This window comes from Maniola jurtina, chromosome Z (assembly GCF_905333055.1).
Source record: "Maniola jurtina chromosome Z, ilManJurt1.1, whole genome shotgun sequence".
Taxonomy (NCBI): domain Eukaryota; kingdom Metazoa; phylum Arthropoda; class Insecta; order Lepidoptera; family Nymphalidae; genus Maniola; species Maniola jurtina.
The window spans coordinates 10,085,918-10,109,097 of NC_060058.1; the positions used below are offsets into that span (position 1 = coordinate 10,085,918).

The window sequence follows — 23,180 nt, forward strand, 5'->3', positions numbered from 1 at the left end:
AAATTACTTAATCGTATCTAAGTGATATAAGTATAGTTATGCAGTTTTTTAAATGTCGTCAATCACAAGTTTACGTATTTACCTATTTCATGTAACGGTAGATTTTTTTAAAATATAACTGATGAAAAAGAAATACGTATCGTATTACTCATTGTTTATGTTTCACTGACTTATTTTGTTTATTGAAAGCTGTTTTCGGATAATTTAGGGTGGATTCCTACAGTAACTAGGGTAAAACGAAAATCGTAAGTGGTAACACTGGTCTAAATGTCAATCCTACATTGGTGCCGCCAGACGCTTGCGACAAACAGCAAACAACAAGTCTGGCAAGTGTGTGGACGGGTGTTTGCGTGTTCTTGCCAACGCCTGGGAGCGCTGCCGTTCAATCCAACTGCATGTGAGCCATCCACACGCTTGTGATAAACAGCAAACAATGACGATGACGGTGGTGATAGGTAACTTTAGAATCTGCCGTAGTGTTTGTCGCGAGCGTGTGGCGGGGCCATAATAGCCGATAGGTGTGTTATTGGTCTGCGATTTTCGAAGATTACTTATTGGTATGTGAATGTTTTGTTCACGATGCAATTTGAATTTTGAATGTTCTCAAAAATCTGATAAATTGAAAATCAGATTTCTACAAATTCCCTGCTATAATATTCCATCAGATTTTGTTTTTATATACTTTGAGAATATTTCTGTTTTACCGATGATTAGGTTACTTACGAATAGCCCAATTTTCATACAAGGATCGGTTTTCGCCTTTGTTCCTAAGACTGATAGGTTGGAATTAAAAATATTCAGCGGTCCAAGTCTCGACTGCTGTTACGAGTATATACATATAGGTCTTGATTCCCTTGACGGGTCTTGACAGACACAACAGACTGAAGTCCTATTATAAAGGTCCTTTTTTAACCCCCGACCCAAAAAGAGGGGTGTTATAAGTTTGACGTGTGTATCTGTGTATCTGTCTGTGGCATCGTAGCTCCTAAACTAATGAACCGATTTTAATTTAGTTTTTTTTTGTTTGAAAGGTGGCTTGATCGAGAGTGTTCTTAGCTATAATCCATGAAAATCGGTTCTGCCGTTTGAAAGTTATCAGCTCTTTTCTAGTTACTGTAACCTTCACTTGTCGGGGGTGTTATAAATTTTTAATTTTTTTAGTTAGTTATTTCTATAGTTATCACTAATGGTGGGGCTTCATTATCGGGCTTCGGCGAATATTCGCGTTGTCGCGACAAGTGTGGCCGGGCAGTTCGTCGCATCGCAGTGGATTTGGGCGCAGACGATTGCTCATCGCGGCACTGCCGATAAACGGGCGCACGTCAAAGGGTTTTGTCGCGACAACATTCGCTTTCGTGGCTACACTTCGCCGCTTCAGTTGCAGTAGACTTTGGCTGTGAGGACGTGCGATTTTTTAGCACGAATACCCACCATGTGGAATAACCCACGTCAGTCGCACAGAAGGCGATGTAGGTCACTGAGTCAATCATCATCATCAATCAGCCTGTTTGCGTCCACAACTGGACATAGGCCTTCCCGAAAGGGTGGATGAGGAAGGTGGAGGATCGTGTGGTGGAGCGCTCTCGGGAAGGCCTATGTTCACTGAGTAAATATAGACAAAAACATCGCGCTTATCAGCTGTAGACGATGTTTTCATTTTATTTATTTTCTTAATGGGTTTATAAACAGCTTGTTACATTTAGGTACTTACATCCATAACAATTCAATTCTACAAAATATTTCAGCAAAATGTTAAGCTAATTATTATAAGTAAATACAATATGCAAATAGATAGTGACAAAATTAAGTTTATATAATATAAGGAATGTTTACAAAAAGATTCATAATAAGATTCAAAACATAATTATTAATCATTATCTTTTGATCACGTTACTTATTATATTTAGTCGCCTAAACTGAGCCTAGTATGTCTATTTCACTCTGTTGATGGACGCTGTTGTTATAGAGATCAGAGATTCGTTGAATGGCGGAATGTTGACCTAACTTAGTTCTGATTACATAAAAAATTACAAGGCGTTTTTGGCGCGACAACGCGTCGCTAATATTCGCTAATGAAGCCGCACCATACCACGGCTGAGATCTCGCTGCTGCTCTTCTCTGGCTCCGGCCCCAGATCTCATGAACCGTAACAGGTGGAGAGAGTTGTTTCAGTGTGTATTTTTATTTTGCCGCTATAACACAAAAAAAAATTAAAATCGCCGCCATGTAAATCTATACTAATAAATAAAATTGGAGTGTCTGTCTGTAATTTCGAAATAACTACCTCATAATAAGCTCATATGGTTATATGAACGACACCAACACTGAATCACACGTTTTTAAAATTTTTGTCTGTCTGTCTGTCTGTCTGTTTGAAAAGGCTAATCTTCGGAATGGCTGAACCGATTTTGACGGGATTTTCACAGACAAGTAGAGAATTGACCAGGGAGTAACATAGGCTACTTTTTTAACCGACTTTCAAAAAGGGAGTTGTGTTTTTCTACCTATGTACACCGAAATCCCGAGATTTCTGAACCGATTTGCGTCATTTCTTTTTTAATCGATAGAGGAACTTTGTGACATTGTTTCATAAAAAATTTGGATTCCAACTCCGCAATCCTAATGCTGCAGAGGATCTGACCAATCCACGCGGGCGAAGCTGCGGGCATCAGCTAGTTAATAATAATCTTGTACGATGGTACGGGACCCTTCGTGTGCGAGTCCGACTCGCACTTATTTAAATCGTTAAGTTAAAAGAAAAGGAATGCCGCCGCCGCCATTCGTCTCGAGCGGAAGGGAAGTCTTCCACGAATCGATAATTCTTTCGATACGTTATCGACTCAAATCCCATCGAAGTTGGTGTCGGCAAAAGCCGAGTGCAATCTGGCGATCCAACGGCGGTTGCGTCCCGGCGCGTGCTCCTGCGCCGCCACCTGCCGACAGGTGCGGCCTGCGGCCCTCGCCGCGCCGTTGCATTGCAACTTGCAACCCATTGTACACATCGATGTATGTACATTTTACACATCCGCCTGCATGTTATTTATTCTGTGCACCTTATGACAAATTAATTAATAAAAAATCGGTCAAGTGCGAGTCGCCCTCGCACACGAAGGGTTCATCGTACAAGAAATAATACTAATTACCTTTTTTGTTTTATGATTTTCTCATGATTTTTTTTTAATTATTTGTTGTTGATAAAATCTCAACTCTACCTATACGGTTCACGAGATATGCCCGCTGACAGACGGACGGACATACGAGTCAACGGATAGACAGCGGAAGCTAAGTAATAGGGTCTCGTACCACACCGTCCCGTTGGCACTTTTCTGGTACGGAACCCTAAAAACACATCGGTTACTCGATCATTAGTTAGCTGCAATCTGGCCATATGAAATGTACCTACCTAACTATGTATCTGCATCAGTTTCTATAGAATTAATAAGAAGGTACTAGGTATAGCACTTATTAATTTTCGATAGTATTATCATTGTTCGCGACAGGTCGACATGGCAATTTGGTTATGAGGTGAGTCGTGTATTGCAAGACTCCGTATCGACCTTTGGTTGCTTAATATTCAAATGAAATTGGAACTACGATTGTATGAAACGAGTGACGGAGAGAGCCCCGTTAAGCTGATGATTCGAATGGATTAAAAATAGTCTATAGTTATAACACGCGCTAAATGTTGTTAGCATTATAATTAATATAATGTAAGTTTTGAGTGATGCTGTGCTGAAATTAAGGCTGTGCCTATACATCTCTCCTAGCGTTGAAAAAGGTGTTTCAACAGGTCTCAATCTCCGTGGGTAGCAATGGGCGAGTTCTCGTCGTTGGTCTTCTCAGAATTCCCTTTGGTGTGCTTATATCACACACGAGAGTTGCGTCACAGCCTGGAAACAGTCGAAGTATCCGTTTCATTCGTCAACTCTTCAAAGATCAGGAGGAATATTTCCGATTACGCTTTTACGTGGTATTTTGCCGATTTGAAGCCGTCCTCCCAAACCCCTCCGAAGTGAGGGCGGTAGGTAGGCGAGAACATGAATTTAATAATTTCTTCTTGAGTTGCAAAATCCATCATAGGCTTCGTGTTTTGCTTTAGAAACTTGCCAATTTCCTTTGCTGCACCGACAAAGTTTTGGCAATTATCGCAGTAGATTTCAAAGAAGTTCCACTCCTTGAGATCATTCTGCGTAAAATCAAAATGAAGGAGTTTGAAGTCAACTGTTTCCAAGTGTAGGCATTTGTAACGGAAACATATAACAAGTGTAAATTAAAAATTTATAACACCCCCGACGATCCAAAGTATTTGAGTTTTCCAAAACATCATTTTCAAATAAATAATTATGTATCTAGGCAACGTCCATCTTGACAGCTTGACATTTGTCAATTGACATAATATTAAGAACCTAACGGTTATCTAACCTTCTTTTATACAAGAAAACTAGAAAAGAGCTGATAACTCTTAAACGGCTGAACCAATTTTTTTGGATTATAGCTAAGAACACTCTCGATCAAGCCACCTTTCAAACAAAAAAAAGTAAATTAAAATCGGTTCATTCGTTTAGGCGCTACGATGCCACAGACAGATACACAGATACACAGATACACAGACACACAGATACACAGATACACACGTCAAACTTATAACACCCCTCTTTTTGGGTCGGGGGTTAAAAAGGCAAAGAGAGCTTTTAACAAGTCTAGCACCAAGATCTTTTCTATTTAGTGTCATAAATGGACCAAGAAATCAACGCCGATGGCGACGGTTCGAAAGGGAAAATCAGGAGTTATGCGTTGTGCTGGCAAATTTCCCATGATTGGGAATCATATTGGTACATAGTGAACATCTGTCATATCTATCTATCTGTCTATCTCGACTATCGATTGGCCACACACGTTTTCAAGTGCATGCTTCGAAACCAACCGAGAACAACTGTGGAATCGCACCAATGTGCCGAGACGGTCTACCTGACATCTTGAGGAACTTGCAGTAGTCTCTACAACGCTAAGCACTAACTAACGCTGCACTTAATTCCAGCCGTGGTATGGTAGTTGTTTTAATAGACACTAGCCTTGATTTAGCACACATCAATTTAACAGTAGCGTCTCCGTTGTAATTAAGTGACCTTTAGTGACCTCCGTTAAAGCGACAACTCGTTGGTGGGTAGAGCCTAAAATCGTACTTTTCCATAGATGAAGAAAATAACGTTATCTGTGCATTTCACCCTTTCCCTCTAACTGCACCTCACCTCGAGAAAGGCCGGGTTAATGAATTTTGCTTGAAATACAAGATTTTTTAACCTAAAACGGCATAGTGAAAATTCAAATCGACTTATGAAATTACGCCTATTTACCCCAGAAGAAAACAATTTTCACATAGATATCCTAGACATTTGAAATGATTTGCCCCAAAATACGAGATATTTCTGGGGCCATAACTTTCAAAACAAGTATAATTTTACTAAATTTATTATTTTAGGGCATAAAAAATGGGGAGATAAATTGCTCACTCTTTTAGTTTTAGATCTATTACTACAAATAATAGAATAATAAGCGTAATGCGTTTGTATGGAGAAGTGCGTAAGAAGGGCTACCTTTAGTAGATACATGCACCGTAAGCGGACTGATAAGCGGACGGCAATTGACGCGCTGTACATTGACGTTCAATGACAGCAATTGTCAATCGTTTTTATAATCATCCGGCTCTGTTTTTAAAGATTTCTTGGTAAATGTTCATTAGTGAAGCGATATCTTAATTTATAACATTTCTTGGACCCATGTCTAGTTTTTTTCGTTTTTTGTGGGTAGAAACTGCAAGAAAAAACTATATCTGCGTTTGAAATCATATTTCGAACGACTTCATTGCAGTTCAATATCAGACTGAAGCAAGCGCAAATGAACACCTTCATTTGGAGCTTCAATCGCTCATCATTTGAAATCTTCAATCACGTAAACATTGTCAATTGCAAATGATCGTTTCGGGGGCCCATTAAACCTCTGCTCTGAAATATGCTCTGAAAGGTCAATGTTTGGAGATTTATAATTTCTGTAGAATTAGATCTTACTTAGACTATATTTTCTTAAGTTGAAACAACCCTTTTTTAAGGCCTCTGACAAAGACTTTTGATTTGAGAAGATTTTCTTGAGTGTCTGAACCAGTTATTAAATCGTCCGATATAAAAGTCATGTTGAATGATAGCTTTAGTTTGCTCATCGCCGCATTCCTCCCCCAGTTGCCAAAGGCATCTACAGGCTCTTGCGAAGCCGTGACGGTGATTAGCATAGATATGTAGGTATTAGTTGTTTACAATGGTAAATAGTAAATTAATCTTCTTAAATAAGAGCTTTTAAAAGGTCCTTAAAATATTGGACCTTTAAAATTTAAGAATTCCTAATATTCGAGAACAACTTGCTTAAACTACGATTTGGGGGATTTGAGTTTGTATTTTCAAACATTTCAAATTCGGCATTTTTGCCTTTTAGGCGTTATAAGTAGTACCTACCTGCCTATCTAGCTTGTTGATATTTTAAGTCAGTTATTTCACTATCGAAAAACGTCACAATTATTATGACGTTATTAGGTCAGTTAAAATGCGCCGGAAATCGACTAACGAAGAGTAAAAGAGACGGCCTACTGACGAGTATCTGACGAGAGTGAGAGAGAGAGAGATATTACAGAACTGACTCAGCAGTCACTAGTCACTACGCTTGCCACGCTGCACTGTTTCAGCAAGGGCAGATTTTCTCAAAAGCGAGTAGTGATGTGAAATGGGCTCTTCGATGGATTATGTAATTGAGCATAATACAAAGCATTCATTTTTTATAAATTAAAAAATAAGCATACTTAAGAACCTAACTACAAGATAAAAATAAATCGACCAACCTTTGCTCTTGGTGGTCATCCTGTTCGAAAATTTGATCGTGATCTTCCTGTGACAAACTCAGTTCGCCAAATTGCTGCTCCATAGAATTAGACATTTTGCACTATTAGAGATTTGGAACAATTTCACTGACACAATCACCTCCTTTGTAGAAAGGGACCGAAAAGAGATTATTGATCGACCGGTGTAACAGATGTGGGTAACATAAAACTGGTTGAAGACGCGAATTGTGATTACTGTTTCATGGGGATTGTGATGGTGAGGAATGTAGACAAGTCGGCGGTCGGATGTGGACGGCGAGGTAAGCAGCCTGTGCGCACACGTGCTCGCTGTAGGCGCGGTGTTTATTTTCGTATTACATAATAGGTCGAAAGCGAGCGAGGCACCGGTCGGGATCGGCAACCGAGAGCAATGTTCGCGCGGAGTGCGGCGGTGTATACAGGGACGGGCGCGAAGGCACGTGTGCGCCGTGCGTACTGTTCGCAGGCTAGCGAGGTTGCTACTCAACTGACTGATGTAACGTGCGTGACTGAGCCGCTCCGCGCGAACTCCGAGCGTCGCAGACCCGACTCGATTCTCTCCGTGCATCCATTTTGTGTATTTTGTTGGAGAATGCGCGCGCTGGGCGTGGCGGAAAAACGAGGCCCGCGGGGAGCGCAACGCGCCTAGTGACTAGTGAAGCGCCTGTGTCGATTTAAACAAAACTGATGGCCTTCCGCCGAATATTGCATATAAAAATAAACAATCTTTATTTCCGGGGAGGCTCTCGTACGAAATAGGAGGCTTTAGAAACAAAGTTATATCATTTTTAATGGGCATCAGTATTTTTATCATAACTTAGCAATAATGTTAATAGATGGCGCTGTTAACATTATTGTCAAGAATTACTTATTGCAAAATTCAACCATCTCCAATAACTTTTTAGCTCTTTTTGTCATGCGGATATCTTCAGATATTCCTTTGAAATTTTAAGTTAGTAACAGGTTATCGATCAAAAGTCCTCCAATAATAACCACAACACTTTTTTGTCTTGACAAATGGATAATGTTAAGCGCCGATAACCTTTCTCATGGCTTCCTCTTTAAAAAATAAGTAACAGCACTGAAACGCGACTGCTATCCGAGAACTGCCGATATGTAACGTTAGTTGAATATTTATAGTAAAATAGTTTTTCTGTCCCTTCGTGTATTTGATCATTGGTACTATATTTAAAAATATATTTTTTTCCTCTTTCATATGATATTTCACTCGATACGATAGTACACAAAAACACAAACACCCTTTAATTCAATCTTTTCTTAATAAACAATACATAACGTATAGTGTCCAGCAAACAATTTGGACCTGAAGCAGCGTAGTGAGATAAAGTTGGCGAGTCCGGGAAGCGAAAGTCGATATATCAACCAATCGCGTACACCCATTATTCGCCAGCCAATCGCATCAATGCTGAAGTTTTTCGCCGGGCACTATACCAATGGTGACTTTTTTCGTTAGCACAACAGAAACAACCAAAATAATAATAATCATAGCGTCATCTGTTAATAAAATAATAATAATCATAAGCCCCCAGCAATAATTTTAAACTGAATGTTAAGTGAAAACTATCCACAGTTAGCGCTGCTGGTAGAACCTATCCTAATCCTAATATATAATATTATATTATAGGTGGCGCGTATGAGAAATAATACTTATAATAAAATGGGGTTTCTGCCACTTGGTATATTTTAATAATAACTATATTTGTATTTATGAACTCAGCATTTTCTTCTTTTTCATTGGACATCCCACTCGACACAATAGCAATTAAAAAAAATTTAAGACCCTTATTTTTTTTGATGTTACATCCGTCTGACCGATTTTTTTCGTATAAATATAGACTATGTCACCCGATGTTAGGCGCCACGGTGGAACACACAGAATCTGGATACAAACATACACACATACATACATACATATATACATACATAGACTGCTAAAATCATAACCCTTTCTTTCGGCTTTGCCGTAGTCAGGTAAAAATCATAACCCTTTCTTTGACTTTACCGTAGTCCGTTAAAAAGAAAAAGATTTCACCTTAGCTCTCCATAATGTATTTTATCAACTGGCAGTTTTTGATTTTACGGCCCGTACTAGTGTGCGATGTACGCATTTTGATCTGCAATGTGGCCATTTCTCGTCTACGCTACAACATGGTACTCTATATGATATTGTTTCCAAAAATAAGTTTACATAAATCTTGCAGAAAAAATTTGTCAGCTCCACTATTTTCTAACCCAAGAGAAACACTGACACAATGACAGTAAGTAGAAGTTTTACAATTAATCTAATCTAGTACCTATTTATATATTGCAACTAGTGATCGGATTACAAGTGTAAATTAAAAATTTATAACACCCCCGACAAGTGAAGGTTACAGTAACTAGAAAAGACCGAAAAGACCTGATAACTTTTAAACGGCTGAACTGATTTTCTTGGACTATTCCGCGCCTACGATCTAAAGTATCTGAGTTTTCCAAAACATCATTTTCAAATAAATAATTATGTATTTAGGCAACGTCCATCTTGACAGCTTGACATTTGTCAATTGACATAATATTATTGAAACTAACGGTTATCTAACCTTCTTATCTACAAGAAAACTAGAAAAGAGCTGATAACTCTTAAACGGCTGAACCAATTTTTTTGGATTATAGCTAAGAACACTCTCGATCAAGCCACCTTTCTAACAAAAAAAAGAAAATTAAAATCGGTTCATTCGTTTAGGCGCTACGATGCCACAGACAGATACACAGACACACAGATACACAGATACACACGTGTAACGCCACACCGCCTCAGCCAATCGCAACGCGCCAACGCCAACCAGATTATCCGAGTCAAGCCGAGCCAAACGCCGGCCAATCATAGCCTAGCGACCATTGAACGCCAACGCCAGCGCCATTGACAGTCGAACGCCACTCAGGAACAACTGCCGAATGCCTTCGGTGGGGATAACGCCATATAAAGCCATGCGAGCTCATTTTTAGGATTATTGTTCTATCGTACGCATTGTAAACTGAAACTCTGTCCATTTGTGTAAACAAGTGTAAATTATATAAATAGTAACCAAGTAACAATAGTAATAAATAAATGAGTGATTTTTATCAGTGTGTTTAGTGAAGTGATATAATAAATTTGGGCGATTATACTGATTTGCTCTTTTTATTTAACCCCACTGTTTCACACGTCAAACTTATAACACCCCTCTTTTTGGGTCGGGAGTTAAAAAATATAATAAAAAGTTAATACCGTTTGAATTCTTTTCTGAGCTGCGGTAATAATATTGTTAAATACCTATCCTGCAATATTATTTGAGATATTTTTTTCGATTTTAGAACATTATTCTTTTGAAAACAGCAGAAAAAATAATCACCGGTTATTATTAGTACTTAATCGCACTTTACTTTTGGTATATTATGTAAATGAATACTATATTTGCAAAATCTGAAAGTTATGTTAGGTTAGGAACGTAAATATTCATGTACTCCCCCCACAGGACGGGCACTTAGGTTCTATTGGGTAATATTCCTAACTTAGTTTAAATGTAAATATGCTCGATGTGATGTTGACTGTACACCAGTTAGTTATTCTATAACCTTATTTCAGTTAATTTTTGTTTGAATATAATGTGTGCCATAAAATTGGTACGAAAAAATTTTTTCGCTGAATGATTTTAATACTGATGGATCTCAATAGCAAATATTTTGTCTTTCAAATCACCGTTTTCAATATTTGTATTCGTCCTCAAGTTTTCGCACATAAGTTTAAATACATGTCATTATTTTTACCGTGTCGTGATCTTTTAATACATTTTGTACATAAAACTTTAACAAGCAACGAAAAAACTAGTGTTGCATTAATTATTGATGAATGAATGATTGTTTGAAAAAACCGGCCAAGTACGAGTCGGACTCGCGCATCGAGGGTTCCGTAGGTACTCGGGTATTTTTTCGACATTTTGAAAGATAAATGAAAAACTATTATGCATAAAAATAAATATAAATCCGTTTTAGAATGTACAGATAAAGCCTTTTCATATGATACTCCACTTGGTAGGTATAGTTATTTTACTTTATATAATACATACAACCATTCATGGTTTTCATATTTATTCCTTTACTTGTGCTATAAGACCTACCTATCTGCCAAATTTCATGATTCTAGGTCAACGGGAAGTACCCTACAGGTTTTCTTGACAGACACGATGGACGGACAAACAGACAGACAACAAAGTGATCCTATAAAGGTTCTGTTTTCCCTTTTGAGGTACGGAACCCTAAAAATTGTTTACAAAAAAATTATATTAACAAGTCCAAACAATGCGTTATTTAACGACACATCAATCATATGATTTGCTTGTAATTAAAATGTATTTGAATAACATTATTTGATCCGTGTTAGATGTTAACGTTTTTATCGACAATGGGCTACAGCCAACCACTAAAACGATAGAAGTTCGTGAAGTATATTCGTTAGTGGGTCCGTGTGGCGGCGCCCCGCACCAATGCCTTTTCCACGGCGCCCGTCCGGGGCCTGCGGAGGGCGGTCGCCCGATACCGCCTACTTCGTCCGGTACAGGCGTCACCCGTCTCGTGTCCCGCTTCATAGACTACAAGTTCGGGGCGCAGCCGCCACCAAGGAGAAAACGCCCTTCATATAAAAAATGGTCCTTCGAAGATGGATCGAGCCCTCAGCCTCTCGCACTATCCATGCCACGCTGAAGACACAAGCTTACACTGTTTCGCCAAACAATTCAATAGAGCACCTCTCGATTCAACGCAGTGACACTTCGGGCAGGTTATTCCAAAACATCGAATCGTTCCATCGCTGGGGCTTCAATGAAATTTCAAGAAGTCAAGAGTGGCGTCCAGCGCTGTAGTCGTGTAATAATAACGTGAGCGCAAGGCGGTGCGTGGTGGCCGTCTGTGTACACTGTACCGTTCGAGCGCAACGCGCGAGAGCACCGGAGTGAGTGCGGGTTGCCATGCTCTTGCATCGCGAGCACGCCGCGCTGCGCCTGCGTCACCGCCATTCATGAGCGCACCGGTCGCGCGCCCGCGCCGTCACATTCACTGCGCCGCCTATCTGCCCTGCCTCTACTACAACTACACATCGCTTTACTACCATTATATTTTATTCATTAAACTGTAAAATAACGTGTACATAGTCATTTAGTAATTATTATTTTATTCTTGTAGGTACGTATGTAATTATTAATAAACGCATTAGAGCTACTTAAGGGGGGGGAGTGTTTTGGCACCTCCCCCCACAAGCCGAAGGAATATTATGTCATGGACCTCTGAGGTGCATGGCGTTGGCATATTCCTTCGTCTTGTGAACCTCAAGCGTCACGTGTGCGTGTAAAGCGCGTCACTCATCTTGGTCCCGGCAGATCATGTTTGTATCCAGATTCTGGGTGTTCCACCGTTAGCGCCTACTACTGGGCCGATTTTAATGAATGAGGTTTCAATTGATTCGTTGTAAAGGTCCGGGTGGCATAGGCTATATTTAATACGAAAAAAATTGACCTAACGGATGTTAGTAGGTACCTACATCAAAAAAAATTTTTGCTGTTGTATCGAGCGGGATGTTAAATAAAAGAGGAGAAAATTCTGAGTTCATTAATATAAATGTATTAGGTACCTACAACATTAAAATATACCAAGCGTCTGAAAAACAATTTTACTCTAATATTTCAGCGTTTATTAAAACGATCGCAGTCGGGTCTATTAGTCTATTAGTTTTCAACTTTATCTTGTCATCTTGTGCCATGTGGGTGTAAGAAGTAGGTACTTACTTATTAAGTATTTATTAAAAACTACTACCTATAACTGACCCATTACTAACCTAAGTTTATTTTAAATACTTAATGATGTGACTTGCCCAAGATGAATAAATTACTTAGTTTTCTCTCTTTCTTCCAAAGCGCCTTGGTATAATATCAACTCATGTGGTACCTATAACTACGGCAACAACAGAACTTGCACCCGATCTCGGTGACGTCACGATGCGAGCGAGCGAGAAATGAATTTAAGACATGTAGAGAGCGAGCGGGAGGAAAGCATTCCACACATTCCATTGGGGTGCACAGACTTTGTGGCAGTTTACAACCCGCGCAGGCTAGATGACATAGTTATCTCAACAAAAATGACAGATCTACTAAATGCATTGCTAACAATGTCAACACTGGCACTGTGCCGAAAGACATATCTTCTGAAAAACAAACATAAATTTGCAAAGATATCAAGGTACATACATACCTACCTATATAAAATTCAAAATTCAAGATAAGTATTTTTATTCAATTAGACTCTTACAAGTACTTTTGAATCGTCAAGAGCATCTACCACTGGTTCGGAATGTCTTTCCTACCGAGAAGAACCAGCAAGAAGAATTCTCGCAAAAAAGATTAAACAACAAGTGTAAATTAAAAATTTATTACACCCCCGACAAGTGAAGGTAATAACTAGAAAAGAGCTGATATCTTTTAAACCGCTGAATCGATTTTCTTGGATTATAGCTAAGAACACGCTCGATCCACCTTTCAAACAAAAAAACTAAATTAAAATCGGTTCATTACTTAAGGAGCTACGATGCCATAGACAGATACAAAGATACACACGTCAAACTTATAACATCCCTCTTTTTGGGTTGGGGTTAAAAAAGGAAAGATCTTCAAGAAGAAGTATATAGGAACTAGAAGAGAACAAGGTGAAAAAGCAATTCTCAGACAGGACTAAATTATAACATTGAATGCTAATTAAAAAAAAGGATTTTAATTTTTTATATTCAGATACAAGTACCTAAGCCCTTGACTGCAATCTCACATAGTGGTAAGTAACGATGCAGTCTATGATAGAAGTGGGCTATTCTGGAAGGGGTATGGCAGTTTTTATTAAACCCATAAGTAGGTAGGTACCTACTGCTTTGGTTTCTACATGGCATGATACCGAAACGCTAAATTGCTTGGCGATACGGCTTTGCCAGTAGGGAACTAGCCACGGCCGAAGCCTCCCACCAGACCAGACCAGAAACTTAGAAATTATAAAATTCCAAACGCTGCCGGGAATCGAACCCTGGACTTCCCACTAATCACTAAGATCACAGCGCTTACCACTGCGCCAAGGAGGACGTCAAAAGCCGACGCCTCCAGAAAAAGAAGTGACACTCGTAACAACAAGAGGAATCCAGAATCACCTCCAACGACTTTACAATCTGCATGTACACAGTACTACAATAGACCACATCGCAATCTGCAAAGAAAAGTAGAACTACAATAGGTTTATACTACATCAAGAAGCAAGCGGATTCTGCCAATAGCACCAAACACGACTCAGTAAAAAACTAATAGAAAACGTTGCCCCCTCTATGTGTCCCACCACGGCTGGTTCCCGTGGGACTCGTCGACCAAAACCCTTTAGCTTATAACTATACGGGAAAATGCCAAGCAGCAAAATAAGACGAAATATTCACGAAACAACTTATAAAATAGCCACACTAAACACTCTAAAACTATACAGCAATCACATCACAAACTGAGGGAGTTAGAAAAATGCTCATAGAACTGAAGGATGCGGAAAAGGAATGAATACCCAAAATGCAGAGGAAAAATATAACAATAACTGAAAGAGCAGACATAGGTAATAAATTTAGCTACCCGAATACTGCAGGAAACTCTACAGTAGCTCTACAAAAAGTTCCTACTGCCACCTAGGTCCTAGGACAAAGTTCAGGATTCATTACGAACTAGAACCCATAGAAAAAGAGCCAAAAATACTGGAAATAAAAGTCAGGAAAACATAAAAAAATTAAGAGCTAGAGAAAGCTCCGGGACCCGACAACATAAGAAACGAACTGTTCCACAGTTGTATTGATAGTCTGTCCTCTGCTTGCCAAGATCTTCGACAAAATTCTTAACACAGGCAAAATAACAAAACAATGGATTAAATCCCATATCATCTTTTTGCATAAAAAACCGGTCAAGTGCGAGTCAGACTCGTGCACCGCGGGTTCCGTACTCGGGTATTTTTTCCGACATTTTGCACGATAAATCAAAAACTACTATGCATAAAAATAAATAAAAATCTGTTATAGAATGTATAGGTAAAGCCCTTTCATATGATGCCCCACTTGGTATCTTATTTTGAAAATTGAAACACTTTTTAATTATTTTTTTTGTGATGTAAATTCACGGTTTTCGAATTTTTTCCTTTACTTGTGCTATAAGACTCACCTACCTTCCAAATTTCATGATTCTAGGTCAGCGGGAAGTACCCTGCCTATAGGTTTTCTTGACGGACACGACAGACAGACAACAAAGTGATCCTATAAGGGTTCCGTTTTTCCTTTTGAGGTACGGAACCCTAAAAAAGGAGAAAAAGGCGATATAGGAAACTCTAACCGATAAGCCTATGTCGAACATTTACAAGGTATTCTACATTTCTGAATAGGTATAGGTACGTTAGTACATAATAATTCAATGGGATGGATTTAAGAAGTGGAACCATCAAGATTATTGATTTAAGTTTTGGGGGAAGGGGGCTGAGGGGGAGGGGGAGGCTTCATCTCACTCTGGTCTTGATACTTACATTAGTTAAGCAAACAAGGTCCACTTTCGAATAAATCAAGGTTGCTGAATTCATTTATGGAATTATAGGTTAATAATTAAGAGGGCTCTCTCCGTCACTCGTTTCATACAATCGTAGTTCCAATTTCATTTGAATATTAACCAACCAAAGTCCATGAAATTTTGCAGACATATTCTAGAAACTAATGGTCTGTGGTTTTCCAGATTTCTGTTAAATTAATTAATAATTCAAATTAAAAAATTTCATACAAATCTTTGAGCCCCTGTAATTTTAAAACTAAGTACATATTTTTAGCAAAATCTAAAACACCACAGACACAGATGTTAGTTTCTAGAATATGTCTGCAACATTTCATGGACTTTGGTTGCTTCATATTCAAATGAAATTGGAACTACGATTGTATGAAACGAGTGACGGAAAGAGCCCTGTTAAGTATCTACCTACCTACTATCTGTCACCACTTTCAAAAGAAAAAACGTTTCATAAGTCATATTACTACTTGAAAAAAAAAAACCGGTCAAGTGCGAGTCGAAGACACACACAAAGGGTTTCATACCGTAGTAGTAGATATATGTAACACTTTTATGGAGAACACAGCAAGGCACTGACGGATGCGCCATTTAGTACCTAATTTTTTTTTTTATTACTTAGTAGATAATTTTGATTGGTAGATAAAGAATTGCTCTATCTATGAGCAATGGTGACCTAAGTAACACTTCAAATAGTTTAGCTCATATCTTAGACAATCTGCCAAAATAAGGTTATTTCTATGGAAAATATTATAACAGTAGTTTTCAGGGTTTTCGCTTTTTTTTCCTTTACTTGTGCTATAAGAGCTACCTACTTGCCAAATTTTATGATTCCAGGTCAACGGGAAGTACCCTATAGGTTTTCTTGACACGGACAGATAGACAACAAAGTGATCCTTTAAGGGTTCCGTTTTTCCTTTTGAGGTACGGAACTATAAAAACTCACAAAAATCAGCAAGTCAGAATCGTCGAGTGGCGTTAGTAAACATCCGCTGAGTGCATTGGCTAAGTGCGTTCGCCAATGTGTACTAGCCTCTTAATATTTAATTGTCAAAATGCGAGTAGCAGTAACATTTGTACACAAACACCTAAACCAGTAGATACGAATCGAGGCTACCTCAGCGACTCGCAAAAACAGGTTAGAGACACTAGCGTCCCTGCGAGCTATTGAGCAGGAGCAAGCTCTGCGCGATAAGGCTGAGACAAACAACGAGCGGTGGAAATGCGACGCGATGGCAGCTGCACGACAGACCGTCACCACAGTTCATGAGTTAGGAAACTTGTAACAAAACGTCGAGGCTTCACCTACACTGGCAGGCGACAAATGTTATTCACATTTGACGCTAGGTAGGATATGAAACGACTAGCTATCTTTGATATCCTGTCACCCTTAGGCTAACAATTGACAGATTCGATTTCCTGAATCAAAACCGAGAGTTTCCTCACTCTAGTTTACACTGTCGTCACACTGAACGCGGTTTGTAATACAAACAACATGCCTAATACAATACGTTTCACGTTAAAAACGGCTGACCTTATAATATTTAATTTTCCGGGATAAAAATGTAGCTGATATCCGTCTCCGGGAACACGCCATCTTGGTATAAAATAGATGATTTCGGCGTGGATATGTTTTTGAAACATTCCGCTGGAGCTCTTTGTTTTTCCGGAACAAAAAGTAGCCTCGGAATGCAAGCTATCTCTGTGGGAAGCCACCACCAAAATCGGTTGAACGGGTGGGCCGCGAAAAGCTAGCAGGCACCGCAGGGCGTATTAGTCAGGAAAGCTTCATATTATAGTAACGCAGTATACTAGTAGTATAGTATCATCGCGCAGGCGTTCGAAAAGCTTCATAGTGTAGGTAATAATGTAAATGTGAATGTAGAGAGAATGTAGAGCCGCGTTGTACACGCCGCCCGTCCCGCGGTGCCTATGCTTCATACCTAAGAACGTTAGAATATGGCATCCGCTGGCAATGAGAGCCCCTTGACAAATATGTAATAAGAATTAATTGTCAATTCTGGTTCCAAGAAGAACGTTATCATTTGTATGGCACATCCCCCTTTGTAAAGTTAGATGATATAAACGGAGGTCAGATTTAGATCGATAAAGATCAAATGACAAACCTGTATTTATAAATAACAGACTCCGCGGTGTTCGTTATTAATTATTTGGATTTGATCTGTGTATGAAGATGGCAAAATTGGCGTGTTGCAAATGAAAGACTATGCAAAATACTAAACAAGAATAACGCTAAAAACGTAGAATGCGTAAATAAGTAGAGAGTTGAAATTTTCACAGAATGTGTACATTTCTATTGTCAACAATAATAAAAATTCCAAAATGGCCTTTAAATATAATATATTAAGAGTGTCTTTCTTGCACGATGGTACCTACGGCACCCCTTGTGTGCGAGTCCGACTCGCACTTGGCCGATTTTTTTCCTTCCAAGAAACCCCCTGATATTCATCTTTCAGGGTCCTTGAATATTCTTGTGAGTAAGTACTTATATTTTAGAGTCAAATATGATAATTATACTAGCTGATGCCCAAAAAAAAACGTCTAGGCGTCGACGTCACTGGCAGGCGTCAAATGGTGGTCAAATTGACGCAGGTAGCCCTATTATAGTCCTCTTTTTCTATGATTACGTCACCATAGCCTAATATTTGACACTTGTTTGCCTATTTTGCGCTAATCAAATATTCATCTCTATGATTTTGCGTTTTGGCGTTGTGTAAATATTCCAGAAACATTGGTTTGAGCGATAGTTATGTTAATGTTAGTCTTTTTATGTAAGGTATTACGAGTGTAAGCTTTGCTTGTATCAGGTGTCCCACAAAACCGATATCCGATAGTTCCCAGAGCATATTCGCATAGAAGGCTGAAGCATTGGGTGTGAAGAGAGGGTGAGGGAAATGGGCGGAGTGCAACAGGGTACATTGATGCACCGACGCTGCAGTGGCCAATGGCATGCCGTCCTACCCGTTCTGTTGCGCCGTCGCGATGCCGGACCTACCCCCGCTTTCAGCATCATCACAACGTCACTAGCAGGCGGCAGCCAATGATGCAATCATTGGTTGCATTTCCACCATTGAGGACGGTGCGGCCTTATAGCGACCGCACATAGCTATCAGAATCTGCTGGTCAAGCAACGTTAACCAAAGCCGCCAGGATTGCCTCGGACACTACGTTAAGCAGTCAGTACTGGTTGCCTGGTTATTGCAAAAAATATTATAAGAAGTTCATAAATACTATTGTACTTACCTACCTACCTATTTTAAAAAGTGAAGACAAAAGTACCTATTACAAAAGCTAATAAGAATAAAAAGTTCAGGACAGATGACACGCTGGCGGTAGATGAACTTTATAGTGTTTAGTTCGTTCGATGTTCTATCAACGTTGGCGAGATTTCAAAGTCGTACTAACCCTGCTCAGAGTGAACTAGAAGGAGCTTCATAACTGTCGAAAACTGTGCCCTGCTGTGGAACGACTGCGTTGGTCTGCGGTTCAGTCGAATTCGCTCCCCAGATGTCAATCTCAAATAAAAGTAAATCGTACACCAAGTTTTAAGATGTATCCTTTCCTTTGATATCAAAAGAGCGCGGGATATTATAATTACATGTTTTAAAAAATCAAGCACAAAAGTTTTACCGAATGCATTTTGCTAATAATAATATAACATAGGTTCAACTTTCTTCGCAACACTTGCCTTCTATAAATGCGACTGAGGCCCTTAGTGTCCTTTAAGTTTACTAGATAATTTGTTTATGGCACGCCCTAAGGCTATACAAGGCTATACTTACTATCGCCCGATCGATATTTTCCATTCTGCAGCTAAGACTTCTATCGAGACTAGACGTTCAGGAGAGGTTCGGTGTTAGTCCGATCAACACATTTGAGTAGGTATTTGAGAGTCATGACGAAGTCCTCAGATAAACATTGAGACAATTAGGTATCTAGGTAACTATTCGGTGGGCTCCCTGGCTACAAACGACTCTATCAAGAGAATGAGACAAGAATACCTTATGTGTTAATGATGTCACAACGTAGTATACATAGAAGTCATTGGTCACAACTAAGCATAAATCCCTCAAGCTTGGAGCAAAGTCAGCTAAAGCGCATGGAAATCTAAATACAAAATTCCGCAGCTATTGTAGTGAGTAGCGACTGCATTGTTTGTTCACCGAATACTTTTTCGCTCGCGAATTTCCTCTTTTGTCTCTAGTCTAAGCGCGTGAGCAGTTCGCGAATCGCGTGACTCATTTTCGTACGATTACGTTTCTCCGACGCATAGGACATCATCAAGCATGACGAGCTCGGAGCACGCGCAGCTTCCGGTCGTCACTGGATCGTGACGAGCGGCGAGCGCGTGCGACGGCGACAGCCTAGGACGGGGCGAGGGGCCATCGGTGTCAATGAACGCCCAGAGGAAATGGAACGTCTAGACCACGGATACTTGCTTCAATTAATCCCTGAGCTCAGGAACTGTACATGCACTTCACCTCTCGCACAATCGAGATGTAATGGGACCTCTCACCTCACTTAAGAGGGGTATATTCGTAGTACGCTCCAAACTTTATTTATTTATAGACTAGTGCTTGGCTGCGGGCCAACCAGACCTACCAGTGATGACGCAGCCTAAGGTAGAGCGCGCTTACTTAGAAGATGCCGCTCACTATTCGCTCTTGACTTGAAGGTATCCAAATTAAAATTGGTGGGGAAACTGATGCTGGAAGGTTCCGTGCCGTAGGAAGTTCCATAAAATATCGTAGTTTGGCTCTGTCATTAAGTAGGTATGTACTTACTTATTTAATTTATATTGCCGGTTATTAAGAAGATAAAACTTTGTTTATGATTCAATGGTTAACATTATAAAAGTTCTTACAAACTTAATAGGAGTCTTTGATGTGATAATAATATTTTATTATTTAAGCACTTACAATATTACCAATAATATGAGACTCATTTGCAACTTGCAAGTAATTTTAGGGTTCCATAACTCAAAAGGAAAAAAGAACCCTTATAGGAGCACTTCGTTGTCTGTTTCCGTCAAGATCAAACCACAGAACCGATTCAGGGGGGAAAAGTGGGGATTTCAGTTTTTGATTTATCGTGCAAAAAGTCGGAAAAAATACCCGAGTACGGAACACTCGGTACGCGAGTCTGACTCGCACTTGGCCGGCTTTTTTGTACGATGGTACGAACGGAACCCTTCGTGTGCGAGTCCGACTCGAACTTGACCGGTCCTATTATTATCAGTTCAAGTTTCACATGAAAACGACTGACCTAAGAATGGTTATCTTGTTACATCCTATAACTAACTTATCGGCTTCGTACGGTGATAATAAAGCAGTCAACAACCCTTTGGCCTCCTCTTGAAATTAAAGCGAGCAATATGAGACTTTGGATTAACTCATTGTCTGTTACCGGTCCGGTTTATAGTATACCTACTAGACTTCGTGCGCGTGGATTTAGGTTTTATAAAAATCCCGAATGAACTCTTTGATTTTCATATAGGTAAATCGATTAAATAGATGGGTATTTAAGAATCCCGTGGGAACTCTCATTTTCCGGGATATAAAGTAGCCTATGTCCTTCCCCGGGATATACCTAAGCTAACTCTGTACTAAATATCATCAACATCCATTAAAATGTTTTGCCGTGAAAAGCTAGCAGACAGACACACTTTTGCATTTCTAATATTAGTATTGATATATCCATTTTTTTTTTCTAAATATACGTATGTTTCCTTTCATTAAAACGCATGAAGAATTATTGTAAATACTAAAAACCGGCCAAGTGCGAGTCAGACTCGCGCACTGAGGGTTCAGTGCTCGGATATTGTTTTCAACATTACATTTTCAACATATATATTTCAGCACGATAATTAATCAAAAACTATAATACATAAAAATAAATAAAAATCTGTTTTAGAATGTACAGGTAAAGTCCTTTCATATGATACCCCACTTGGTATAGTTATCTTACTTTGGAAATTGAAACACATTTAAATTTTTTTTTTTAATGATGTAACCACAAATTCGCGGTTTTCAGATTTATTCCTGTACTTGTGCTATAATACCTACCTACCTGCTAATTTTCATGATTCTAGGTCAACGGGAAGTACCCTATAGGTTTCTTGACAGACAGACAGACAACAAAGTGATCCTATAAGGGTTCCGTTTTTCCTTTTGAGGTACGGAACCCTAAAAATCAACCAAATGCGAATTGGACAGGACACGAAGGATTCCTTAGTCCTTACCATCGTACAGGTAGCAGGAAATAACACTTTTTTTATAATTTTCATGGCTGCCATTTTGTAATTTTTATTACTTGACTAGCTGACGCCCGCGACTTCATCCGCATGGATTTAGGTTCTTCAAAATTCCGGGATAAAAAACATAATCTATCTCCATTCAGAATTTCATCCAAATCCGTTCAGTAATCAAACTTTACTTTACATTACTTTGAAAATTGAAACACGTTTTAATTTATTTTAAATGATGTAACCACAAATTCGCGGTTTTATTCCTGTATTTGTGCTATAAGACCTACCTACCTGCCAAATTCCATGATTCTAGGTCAACGGGAAGTACCCTATAGGTTTCTTGACAGACACGACGGACAGACAGAAAGTCAGACAGACAGACAACAAAGTGATCCTATAAGGGTTCCGTTCATCGATGTATATGGATGGACCCTTCGAAGATAAAAAACGCGCTCAAAAAGTCAATAGAATTTGCAAAAGTCTATTGCAATGACGATGACGTAAGATTCAAGCGTATTTTTGCGGACGGAATTGTATGGGGAAGCCATATACATCGATGGTTCCGTTTTTTCTTTTGAGGTACGGAAGTCGGAACCTTAAAAAGATATGCATATTTAAAAATAGTTACGAAAATGTTCAGGAACGAGAAAGTGCAAATCTTAAAACTGGAATTCCAGAATACACGCGTGTCCAGTAGTGAATGTAACAAAGGGCGAGGCGTCTTTGTGCAATGTATTAATTTAAGTTCTCAACACAAAGGGTCGAAGGGAGATGCGCCGCGCTTACGGTTCGCTGAGAAAGTGCATAGAAAGTGCGCGAGTCGAGGCGAGGGGCACGCGTGTGCGTCACGCGCCCACAGCCACGTGCCTGGCTGCATTTGCCTGCACTCGCCATCTCCATGAATGATTTCGCATACCCAGTGCGTCTAGTACGAGATTTTACAACTCACCAACGCTGATAGATTTCGAAAGTCGAAACAAAATAACGTCAGAGTAATTTATTTATTTATTATTTTGTTTTAAGAGCTTCGTATCTCTAGAGAAAAAAGGAACACTTATAGAATCACTTCGTTATCTGCATGTACTCTAGACCCGTCAAGGGAATCAAAAGTCAAAACCTATTGAGTAAGTAGTAAGTACTTCCCGTTGGCCAAGAATTATAAAAATTGGCAGGTAGGCCTTAAAGCACTAGTGAAGGCTAAAATCCAAAAACCGCGAATTTGTGGTTCCGTTACGAAAAAAAGTGTTATTTCTTGTACGATGGCACGGAACCCTTCGTGTACGAGTCCTCGCACTTGACAAGTTTTTATTTTAAAGAATATTATTTAGTAGCCGTATTCATCATGACTAAGATACCACTTTCCCATCTACAGGTC

General features: G+C 39.4%; 1 protein-coding gene and 1 long non-coding RNA gene across 5 annotated transcripts in view; one reads left to right on the plus strand and one right to left on the minus strand.

Moving 5' to 3' along the window:
- Positions 1–23,180, minus strand: part of LOC123880401 (insulin-like growth factor 2 mRNA-binding protein 1) — an 81,899-nt gene that overhangs the window by 23,647 nt on the left and 35,072 nt on the right. For 2 of the 4 annotated variants that reach the window (XM_045928513.1, XM_045928511.1), the window contains exon 1: positions 6,884–7,412. The exons of the other annotated variants lie outside the window; for them this stretch is intronic. In XM_045928513.1, coding sequence (XP_045784469.1) covers positions 6,884–6,978 — 95 coding nt within the window. In that variant the 5' untranslated portion in view covers positions 6,979–7,412. Of the gene's footprint in view, positions 1–6,883; positions 7,413–23,180 lie in introns of those variants that run through there. 4 annotated transcript variants of the gene reach the window in all.
- Positions 4,855–13,820, plus strand: LOC123880412. Its single transcript, XR_006799239.1, has 3 exons — positions 4,855–4,866; positions 12,330–12,336; positions 13,752–13,820. It is a non-coding gene; the product is annotated as an uncharacterized LOC123880412 (long non-coding RNA).